The following is a 12370-nucleotide window of genomic DNA, read 5'->3' as shown; positions in this document are numbered from 1 at the left end:
TGACTGTATGACTATAACTTGTTGCTGGCAATCCTTATGATTTATATTGATATATTGATCATCAATTGTGTTGTAAATGTTGTACCTTGATGAACGTATCTTTTCTTTTATGTACACTGAGAGCATATGCACCAAGACAAATTCCTTGTGTGTCCAATCACACTTGGCCAATAAAATTCTATTCTATTCTATTCTAAATAATATATCAAATAACATCTAGTGGAGGATATTTTACATTTATGCTGATTATCATATTATATTACTATAATTGTATTTTTTAATTTAATAACAGATATTCTGATTATTTTCTGGTCTATGATTGTATTAGACATTCCTATGACTGGATTCCTATTATAGTGATAGACATCTTTCCTAGAATAACTGCTCAGAAGTAGTTAAGAATTAGGGAAGAACCATAAGCCACTGAATGATAAATATACAATTTAAAAAGAAGGCTGCAATAAAACAAAGGCTATAGTTGATTTAAATATGCATATTTAATATTTGCAAGGCTGAGCGCCAAAGAATTGAGGCCTTTGAACTCTGGTGCTGGAGAAGACTTCTGTGAGTCTCTTGGACTGCAAGGTGAGCAAACCGGTTAGTCCTAGAGGAGACCAATCCTGACTGCTCTTTAGAAGGCCAGATCCTGAAGATGAAACTCAAATCCTCTGGCCATTTAATGAGAAGGAAGGATTCACTGGAAAAGAGCCTAATGCTGGGAAAGATTGAGGGCAAAAGAAGAAAGGGACAACAGAGAATGAGGTGGCTGGATAGAATCACTGAAACAGTTGGCATGAGCTTAAATGTACTCCAGAGGATGGTAGAGGACAGGAAGGCCTGGAGGAACGCTGTCCATGTGGTCGAGATGGGTCAGACATGACTTCGCAACTAACAACAACAACATTTGCATATTAAAGCAGTAGGTGTGCTTAGTTGACCACTGAAAGGTATAATTTGCAAGCATCTCTATGGTGTGTCACAATTGAAAGTGTCTACATTATAATTTAACATATTGACTGTATCCTGGACCTCATATATTTTTAAATGTGTTTTAACTTTCCCTTAAATTTTATTTTGTTTATCATCTAAGATAGTCTCTCTCTCTCTCTCTCTCTCTCTCTCTCTCTCTCTCTCTCTCTCTCTCTGTGTGTGTGTGTGTGTCTTTGTGTGTTCACAGAACACTCTGATTGTAGTGCTCTATGACTTGAATAAACTGAAGTGAACTGTAAAGACTAATTATAACGACAACTGAAAGTGAATATTTTGCTGAAGCAAATTGTTCTGCTAATTTACATGTCCATCTCCTGGGTAAACTTGATATGATTTATATTTACACTTAATATTACATTCTTACTACAAATCTATTTTACTTCTCTTGAGGTCTACAGATTAGAACTAAGGAGAAATTTCCAACTTAGAACTAAGGAGAAATTTCCAGACAGTTAGAACAATTGATCAGTGGATCAACTTGCCTCCAGAAGTTGTGAATGCTCCAACATTGGAAGTTTTTAAGAAAATGTTGGATAACCATTTGTCTGAAGTGGTGTAGGGTTTCCTGTCTAAGCAGGGGGATGGACTAGAAGACCTCCAAGGTCCCTTCCAACTCTGTTATTCTGTTCTGTTTTGAGATTACTATGTAAGCACAATAGTCAGAATTGTAACAGAAAGCCGCCTAACTTAGAAAGCTTGCTAAAATTCATATTCAACAGTGCTTGTTATATATGTTAAGAATATATTGATTATATATAATTTCACAAAGTATTTATATAAATAAAACAAAGTTTACTACTGTCACAGTATAATGGGCAAAGTTTTATATTTTTAATACAAAAGTCTGACTTTAGCCTTATTAAGTAAATATAAAAAGTCTGCAATATACACATCAATGACTACGTAGAACTATACATTTTTTCTTATAAATACTTTCCTTCAAGACACCTTTTTTTAAACTATTATCCCTTTCCCCAAACTTAATACAATGCTTCCGGTCAAAAAGAGATATTGGAGCGCATATGTAAAACAGCTTCTGAAAAGGCCGTTTAGCTCTGTTTTCAAGAGGTGAATGGGTTAAGATTATCTTGAGGTACAAAGTTTAATTTACAAGTTGAAATGACACTCAGAGTAAATCACAATGTGCCTCATCTATAAGTATTTGCTGTATTCTTAAACCTTAATGGGTGACTCTGTCCTATTCATTAATTACTTATTGTTTAAATAGGACTGAAAGTTTGTGCAGAACATTGAAATCACATGCATCAATTTTCTACAGCTTTCAACACACATCATTTTACATTTCTCAAATACTGTCTATTCCCAGTCTCTTTATTGGCTGTTCAGAAAGAAAATAGCAGTTCAGACGGGCAAACTGTCTGCCTGGGATCATTATGTTTTAGTGTTCATTAAAACCAATGACTCTCTCAAAGAACAATATGGCCACTTCAAGGATGAGGCAACTTAAAGAGATACGTTCTGAGATAATTGTGTACATGTACAACAATTTCAGAAGTCCCTAAGAGGCTGAAATATTATCTGTGTTCTATATATGATGTAAATTAATTAAGTCCTTTATGAACTTCTCATCATAAACATCTGCTTTTAATTGCCAGCAGGACAGGACTGGAAGAATTATGTATTAGTAATACTACTTTTCGGTTTGAATCCCTAGTGCTGCGTAATGGGGTGAGCTCCCGTTACTTGTCCCAGCTTCTGCCAACCTAGCAGTTCAAAAGCACGTAAAACATGCAAGTAGAAAAATAGGGACTACCTTCGGTAGGAAGGTAACAGTGTTCCGTGCACCTTTGGTGTTGAGTCATGCTGGCCACATGACCACTGAGACGTCTTCTGACAGTGCTGGCTCTTTGGCTTTGAAACAGAGATGAGCACCGCCCTCTAGAGTTGGGAACTACTAGCACGTATGTGTGAGGGGAACCTTTATCTTTACCTAATACTACTTTTCAGATACTGGAGCTCAAATACTTTGGTCTCCTAATGAGAAGGGAGAACTCCTTGGAGAAAACCTTGATGTTGGGGAAGATGGAAGGCAAAAGGAAGAAGGGATGGCAGAGCAGGAGATGATTATACAGCCGTGATGGCGAACCTATGGCACGCATGCCACAGGTGGCATGCAGACCCCTTTCTGTGGGCATGTGAGCTGTCACCCCAGATCAGCTTCACGGTGCATGCGCATGCATCTCCCGCCAGACAGCTGGTTTTTGGGTCTCTGCCATGCATGCATGGAGGACATGCGGGAGACATGCGCGGGGGGCAGGGGGCGCACAGGGAGGTCGTGTGCATGCGCAGGGGTCGTGCGCACATGTGCAGGGCAGGGCGCATGTGGGGGGTTGCAGGGGGGAAGGTGGAGCGCAGGGGCACATGTGGTCCTGCATTATGGGTGTGCGTGCACACTTTCAGCTTGCAGTAATGAAAAGGTTAGCCATCACTGTTATATAGTGTCATCATCATCATCATCATCATCATAATTATTATTTTATGATTATTTTATGATTATTTTAATCATTGCAGTTAAAATGAATTTAGGCAAACTCTGGAGACAGGGGAAGACAGGGGAGTCTGACAGAACTATACATTTTTTCTTATAAATACTTTCCTTCAAGAAAACTTTTTTTAAACTACCATCCCTTTTCCCAAACTTAATACAATGCTTCCGGTCAAAAAGAGATATTGGAGTGCATATGTAAAACAGCTTCTGAAAAGGCCGTTTAGCTCTGTTTTCGAGAGGTGAATGGGCTAAGATTATCTTGAGGTACAAAGTTTAATTTACAAGTTGAAATGACACCTCAGAGTAAATCACAATGTGCCTCATCTATAAGTATTTGCTGTATTCTTAAACCTTAATGGGTGACTGTCCTATTCATTAATTACTTATTAGGACTGAAACGGTGGTGGGTTTCAAATTTTTTTACTACCGGTTCTGTGGGTGTGGCTTGGTGGGCATGGCATGGCTTGGTGGATGTGGATGATGGGCGTGGCAGGGGAAGGATACTGTAAAATCTCCATTCCCACCCCACTCCAGGGGAAGGTTACTGCAAAATCCCCATTTCCTCCCGATCAGCTGGGACTCGGGAGGCAGAGAATAGATGGGAGAAGGGCCAGTCAGAATTTTTAGCCATCACTGTTATATAGTGTCATCATTGCAGTGAACATGAATTTAGGCAAATTCTGGAGGCAGGGGAAGACAGGAGAGCCTGCTACGCTATGGGTGATGTATTGGACACAACTTGGCAACTGAACAACAACAGCAATACTTTTATTATTTATAATAGTGGTAGACAATGACGTTGAAGGAAATAAATAATAATTTACACTTTTATAAAGTGTAATGTATTAAAAAGTTATGATGTTCTACTGTCGTAAAATGACCACAAATTGTATTCAGTGAAACAGTACGTGATGACTTGCTAAAAATCTTTCTTGGAAGACGGGAACCTACGCCTTGGGCAAGACCACTATCAGTAAGAAAGGAACATCCGCTCAAAGTGAAAATTAAAAGTAAACATGATAAAATAGTTAGTTAGGCAGGAAATGTCAAGATGACCCTTTAAAGTGTAAAACAACTTGGAGAATGACTTAGGAGAATAAAGGGGAGTTGGGAGAGCTTCTTAGGCGAGGCGTGCATTGTGTAGGAGTATTAAATGTGTAGCTTGAAAACTGCTTTTTGCGCTCTTTGAACTCAATCCATTTGGGAAGGGTCTAAGAGGCTGCGCTTGCAACCGCTTTTTATTTTTCTTCATTTTATCTCCAATAAACCTTTGATGTTGTGAACCAGACTTGTTTATGAATTGTGAGAATTAAAATATTTGGGTCTTATATCTCACAATGTTATTCATATATTTTATTTGGATTCCAGAATAAAACAAGTCATCATTGTACCGTTTCATCAATTCTTTGTACAGCTTGTGTTTTTATTGAACTAAGTTTTATGAAACAAATCAGGGAACAGAATTTCTACGAGACCTTCTAAGTGTACATATTGGGTCAATTTTTCAATATAAGACAGCTTGTCCCAGCTTTATACCCTGCAGATATGTTAGGTTAATTCCTCAAAATATTCTTCAGCATGGCTGATATGTATTGGTAAGTCTACACATCTGCAGGGTATCAGGTTATTAAATCAGGTTATTAAATCCTGAATTAAAAATCTCAGTTGTCAAGTATATTTCTTTTTTTGCCCCCAGAACAATTGTTTAACTAACTACACTATTACTATCCACACAAACTGCTTAAACATGGTCCATGAGATACCATGTTATTATGGCTATACTGCCAGAATGTTAAAATTATGATATTCCTATGGATAATACAACAGTCCCACAGCTAAGTACAACATTGAACATATGGAAGAGTTTGTTAATTCTTTTTTAGTTTTATTCTGCTGAAGGAATTTTTCATTTTTTTTCATACTCCCAAAAGTTCTTTCTTTCATTTTGTTTAATAGAATAAAGTAAATCCGCCCAAAACGAATTCCAATTATCTGCAGAGCACAAACGGAGAATAATTTCACAATTTTTATTTTTTTTACCTGTGTGGTAAAATTTCCCTGAAAATCCCAGGTTGAAAGTAAAATTTGTAATTTGAGCTCTCAAAAGGTTCTGAGTATCCAGCAGAGCCTGAAATAAAATAGAAATTAAAATGTATTAGATACATATTAAATGCAGGTCATGCTTTTTTAGGGCTGTGTAATAGAATCAAACTGCTTACCTTCAAAGCATCTTCCAAAAAACTTCCTAACCTCCACATCTGATTGAACATCAACAATTCAGATATTCTATTTTTTTTTTTTAGTTTGATTTTTCTTGTAGACTACCATTATCAACAGACATTAACAAAGTATTAAAAAATTAAGCTGGATCTCTGATGACATTTCTTTCTGAGGAACACTCTGAAGAGTTTTAGTCAAAATTAGGTAGCAATGAAGAAAGATCGGAGATTGGTAGACAAGATACCAAGTTCTACTTAGACAGAAAGACACAGACCCTACATAAATTGTAACTGCCAAACCAGGAGGTGGGCTGTTGGGGGTTCGCAGGGGTTTGGGAGAACCTCTAGCTAAAATTCTGTGCAGTTCGGAGAACTCCCAAATCCCACTCCTGGCTGGCCCCACCCACCCCGCCCTCCTCCCAGGAGTCCCCATGCGGCCAGTTTTGGATGCAAATAAGTGCAAGGCGCATGTGGAGGCTCGGGGAGGGGAAAAAATGGGCCCGTTTCCAGCCTCCAGAGGGCCTCTGGAGCCAGGGGAGACCATTTTTGCCCTCCCGAAGGCTCGAGAAAAAACTCTGGAGCCTGGGGAGGGCAAAAAAGCCCTCCCACCATGATGTAGCAGGCTGACTAAGCCACATCCACCATGGCCACACACACCCAACAACTGGGCAGAGAACCCCTTGCTAAAAATTTTGAAGTCCACCCCGTTCCAAACTCTATAATTTTTTTAAGTGATCCAATACTTTCAGATATTACAAAATTAAATGTTGGCATTAGTTTAATTTTATTTTTCCAACTATAAATAAGGGTTTGTGTGTTTAAAAACAAAGCCAAGTGTAAATCAAATATGAAATTGAAGAAGAAGAAAAAATGTAGCAAGTTTTATTCTTGGAATGGCACTTCAAAACTCCCTGAATGTCTCGCCTGATAAATAAGAAGTAACAAAATCGGCCTCTGTTTGCAATGGCTTCTCTAGGATTTGTCTAATAACTTTAGGAAAAGTCTAATTACCTTGGGAACATTTCTGCTTCATATAAAGTACCAGAGGCAAATCCCGCAATAATCAATCAGTTATTAAAATGCATAGACTTATGCTGATTGTATGGAATTTTCCCATTTTCTGGGCTGGGAAATCACATTGGCTGCATATACCATACCGACCATCTTATCCCTGTAACATGTCCAGTGCTCTAACTAATGACCATGGCTGAACCAGAAATAGGAAGTTGAATTTTATTACTGACTCTGAAGACTATATAGGTACTTGATGCTAAGCCTCTACAGTAGTGGCCCAAATTGTGGAAACCTTTCGGGAAAAGTGTATTTTTGAGTTTTGATGGCTAATAACACCACTTCTTTTTGGAGTTTCAGGATAATCCTATTCCACTGCTGGAATGGCCTGGGAATAGCCCAGACCTTAACCCAATTGAAAATCTATGGAGCCGACTAAAGAAACTTCTTAGTCAGAAGCGACCCAGCAATAAAACCCGGTTAATAGAAGAAATCATTCAATCTTGGTTTTGCATTATAACAGCTGCAGAACTAAAAGATTTGGTTCACTCCATGGGAAGACATTGTAAAGCCATAATTCATGCTAAAAGTTACCCAACTAAGTATTAACTGACATGATAATTTTTATATATCTCATTTTTTCTATGGTGATAATTTTTGTATATCTCGTTTTTTCTACGTGTTTCACTTTTTTTCTTTATACCATAACGGCTATTCGAATAGAATAGAATAGAATAGAATAGAATAGAATAGAAAGTGTGATTGGACACACAAGGAATTTGTCTTGGTGCATATGCTCTCAGTGTACATAAAAGAAAAGATACCTTCATCAAGGTACAACACTTAATGATGGTCATAGGGTACAAATTTAACACTTAATGATACAACACTTAATGATAGTCATAGGCTACAAATAAGCAATCAGGAAACAATCAAATCCTTCATAAAAGTTATTGCATTACATTCTTCTTTACATCTTTCCATTGATATATAATTTTATGGCACTACTCAAAAAAAATGGTGTTATTAGCTAGCTTTAGAAAATACAGTTTTCCCAAAAGGTTTCCACAATTTTGGCCACTACTGCAGTTACCAATCAGTATTTGACTGACCTATAACTTGAACTCCTAATGAAGTGCAAGACACTAGTTAGAAAGCTATTAATTTTCACAATACACAAGTTTCTTGAAATGTTTTTGAATATTAGTAGTTCAGCTTGGTAGTTATGTTGTTGGCGATTTGGTTGCAAACGTTTCGTCCCCATTCGAGAAGACATCTTCAGTACCCTTTGAGTTGTGCTTGTCCTGGTCTGGTTTCAGATCCTGAAGGCAGCACTTAAAGACCAATGATCAGCCATGCTGCAAACAAAGTTATAACTCGACAGATCACAAGACATTGGACCATATCATCACACACAGCCAATCAAATCAACCCAAAACCAGACCATGACATCATCAGAAGACATCTGAACAACAACACTAGTTTACATCACAGAGTTGGTACTTAAAACCAAGGACTATGACTCAGCAACTACAGCCAGCCAATCACACAACCTGAAACCAGACCAGGATTTAGAAAGGTATTTAAAGGCCAGACAAGCACAATCCAAAGGGCACTGACGATGTCTTCTCGAATGGTGATGAAACATTTGCAACCAAATTGCCAAGCTTGGAGCTCAAACCAAAAACATAAACAAGTTTCTGATGCTATGTCAAACTTACTTTTCTCTTACAATTAGTAACTTTGCCAAATACTCAAGAATTTTTTTTAAAGATAAAGAAAACTTTCAGATTATAATATGTGCACATATTGCACATATGTGCTAATTATTCACAACTCTCCGTAGTCATGTAGCCGGCATGACTAAATGCCAAAGGCACACGGAATGCTGTTACCTTCCCACCAAAGGTGGTCCCTATTTTTCTACTTGTATTTTTTAGGCGCTTTCAAACTGCTAAATTGGCAGAAATTGGGACAAGTAATGGGAGCTCATCCCGTTACGCGGCACTCGGGATTCGAACTGCTGAACTGCTGACCTTTCGATCGACAAGCACAGCATCTCAGCCACTGAGTCACCATGTCCTTTCAGATTTCAGTGCATGATTTTAAAGCTGTGAAAATCTTTATCAATTGATTCTTAATTTGTACAAGTAAGTAGAAAGCAGCATACAGTAGTATCTTCAAAATAGGGGATACTGGTGCCTTAGAAACGATATTCTCAATAGACAAGCTTAGTTAACAGGTTGTTATGGCTCTGATTATTTTCTGGATGACTTGACATTTTACTTGTCATTTAGATTCTAAAATCAGAATGTTAAAACTTATGAAAAATATAGAACAGCAGATGGCAGGGATTATTTCACCGTTTCTCTGTGACTGTCTCAGAATGGGAATGCTTTCATGTGGGGGCAGAGAAAGAGGGATGGAGAGGAGAAATTTCATTTCTAAATGCTTTGGAATATTCAACGTAACTTTTTGAGATGCTTTATGCAGGTAGTCTTCGACTTACAACAATTCATTTAGTGACCATTCGAAGTTACAATGACACTGAAAAAAGTGACTTATGACAAATGTTCACACTTATGATTATTGCAACAGCCCCAGTTTTGTATAGTGGTTAAAACTATACAGTTCTGTATAGTGGTTAAAGCCCGAAGCTAAAAACTGAGAGACTTTGAGTTCTAATCCTGCATTAGGCACAAAGTTAACTGAGTGATCTCAGGCCGGATGCCTCCTCTCAGCCCTAGGAAGCAGGCAATAGCAAACCACTTTCCAGAAAGTTTGCCAAGAAAGCTGCAGAGAGTTGTCCAGGCAAACATCAAGAGTAAACATGGACGCGCATGTGCATACATATGTACATATATAGAGAGAATGTATTTAATTCAATTTAACTTGGACAGCCCTTGACTTCACAAATAACAACATTAAAAAGCATTACAAGCTAAAAACAAGATAGCACTTGGGTGCGGTATACAAATAAGAAACAATAATAGGACACAGAGAGTGAAGGGACTCCATACATCTCACCCCAAAGCTGGGAGAACAACCAGCAAGCCTCACAATTTTGGGTGATCCCATTCTAAAGGCAGAGACGTGGTGGCTCAGTGGCTAAGACGCTGAGCTTGTCAATCGAAAAGTCGTCAGTTCAGCAGTTCGAATCCCTAGTGTCGCGTAATGGGGTGAGCTCCTGTTACTTGTTCCAGCTTCTGCCAACCTAGCAGTTCGAAAGACCGTAAAAAATGCAAGTAGAAAAATAAGGACCACCTTTGGTGGGAAGGTAACAGCGTTCCGTGCACCTCTGGCATTTAGTCATGCTGGCCACATGACCACGGAGACGTCTTCGGACAGCGCTGGCTGTTCGGCTTTGAAAAGGAGATGAGCACGGGCCCCTAAAGTCAGGAATGACTAGCACATATGTGCGAGGGGAACCTTTACCTTTTTATTCTAAAGACCAAGTACCATTACAAAGAAAGCCTGTTTCCTGGTTGGTTTCTATAAATGACTAGATGACTTTGTCTAATTGAAGGTACCAGAAATATGCCAACTCTGCTGGCTTGTGTTTGTCAGATAGAAATGAGGGCAGACATAATTCCCTCAAATAATCTGACCCAACATGTAGAGCTTTGTGGGTAATAACCAGAACCTTGAATTGCAGCTAGAAACACTCTGGCGACTAATGCAAATCACATAGCCTGCACACTATGCATTTTGGACAAGTTAAACCTTCTCAGTGGATTTCACGGACAGCAACATATCGCTATAATCCAATCCTGAGGTGAGAAGGTCGTGCATGACTATCCTCCAAGTTCAGGAAATGGTTCAACTGGTAGACCAGATAGAGCTGAGCCGTGAGTCCAAGAGGACCCCCAGTTTGCGCCCCAAGTCTTGAGTGCTACCCCATAAAAACTATGAAGGGAAAGTCCTTGAATGGAGGGGGGGGGGCTAATATCCACTGGTAATTAGTCTAGGTGAGACTGAGTCAAAGGTCGGTTCTTACCTATCCAGATTCACTAAAAGGAAATAAAAATTTAAACTGAAAAATGAGGATATATTTAAGTTGTTTGGCGATAATACCGTTTCCCTGAAAATAAAACCCAACCGGAAAATAAGGACTAGCATGATTTTTCAGGATGCTCGTAATATAAGCCCCACCCCAAAAATAAGCCTCAGTTAAGGTCATCAGCAGACGGAGGTGTTTAGTACTGTATTTCCCCCAAAATAAGATCTAACCAGAAAATAAGCCATAATGCGTCTTTTGGAGCAAAAATTAATATAAAACCCGGTCTTTTTTTGGGAGAAATATGGTCATTACTGTAAGCTTTCCTTTTTTGGCATTCCCACTGAATATGCTATAGTTGGGTTTGATTACTGGATTATTTGTCCCTATATCTTGATTGCAGTTTTTAATATGCCTGATTCGTTTATACATTTTTTTTTAAAAAAAAAATCTAAATTCTTTAAAGAAGAAGCCAAAGGAAAGGAAACCAATTATGGCAATGTAGGCCAGTTATCGCTAACCAATGTTATTGAATAAAGCAATGCAATTAACAATCCTGTCTTTGAGATTTTTATCTGCTTTGCGGTTATCAGTTCTTGGGTTCTGCTCACTACCTAAGATGATTTAATTATCCTGTTGCTAAAACTCATTAAATTCCTTAATTAAAGGTTACAAAAATTCTCAGGCCAATTAAACAAGAACTAATGAGCACCCGGTTGTACTGCATTATTTTCCAACTCCAATATAGTTTGATGATGTTAGATTTAAGCTGGAGAGAAGATAATATTTAACATAACATAACATAATAAAAGAGTTGGAAGGGACCTTGGAGGTCTTCTAGTCCAACCCCCTGCCCAGGCAGGAAACCCTACACCATTTCAGACAAATGGCTATCCAACATTTTCTTAAAAATTTCCAGTGTTGGAGCATTCACAACTTCTGCAGGCAAGTTGTTCCATTTATTGATTGTTCTAACTGTCAGGAAATTTCTCCTTAGTTCTAAGTTGCTTCTCTCCTTGATTAGTTTCCACCCATTGCTTCTTGTCCTGCCTTCAGGTGCTTTGGAGAATAGCCTGACTCCCTCTTTTTTGTGGCAGCCCCTGAGATATTGTTCTGTCCCCCCTCGCCTCCGTCCGAGCGATGGCTTAATTAGCTGGCACTATCAGCTCTGGCAGCAAAATAGCGAGCGTCTGCCAAGTGTCTCTGTTATCTCCCTCGATGCCAATGAGTCACCCAGGAACAAACAGTACTTCAGCTCTTAGTTAAGCAGCTAATTCGCCTGCTATGAAGAGGCACAGCAGCTCTTGCTGCCTTTATATCCTATGGGGTGTGGCTCCATGACTCAGCACTTCCTAGGCCTGCCCCAGCCCTGCTTCTGTTGTTCCTGCCTCTCCTGCCTACAAAACCTAGGGTCCAGCCAGGCCTGATTGCCATCAGATGGGTCTGGAGGCATGGCCTGGGGGGGGAGAGTCAGGGGACGGAGGCCTCGTTATCTCTTCCACCTGGCCTGCCTCTGGCTCCTGGAGCAGAGCCAGGGAAGCCGGTGTTCCCGAGGTAAGTCCTGATGGCCCTTCCCCCTCACTTTCCAAGTCACTTTCTGGCAGAAGGCCCGGCTCGGGGGGCGCAGACACAACAGATATTGGA

General features: G+C 39.2%; 1 protein-coding gene across 1 annotated transcript in view; it reads right to left on the bottom strand.

Moving 5' to 3' along the window:
- LOC131203228 (bifunctional heparan sulfate N-deacetylase/N-sulfotransferase 3-like) overlaps positions 1-12370 on the bottom strand; it is a 96569-nt gene that overhangs the window by 51924 nt on the left and 32275 nt on the right. The window contains exon 3 of the mRNA XM_058193216.1: positions 5540-5627. Within this exon, the coding sequence (XP_058049199.1) occupies positions 5540-5627 (88 nt within the window). The remainder of the gene's footprint in view (positions 1-5539; positions 5628-12370) is intronic.

Source organism: Ahaetulla prasina, chromosome 8, assembly GCF_028640845.1.
Source record: "Ahaetulla prasina isolate Xishuangbanna chromosome 8, ASM2864084v1, whole genome shotgun sequence".
NCBI classification, from domain to species: Eukaryota; Metazoa; Chordata; class Lepidosauria; order Squamata; family Colubridae; genus Ahaetulla; species Ahaetulla prasina.
This window is presented reverse-complemented; position numbering and strand designations above follow the sequence as displayed.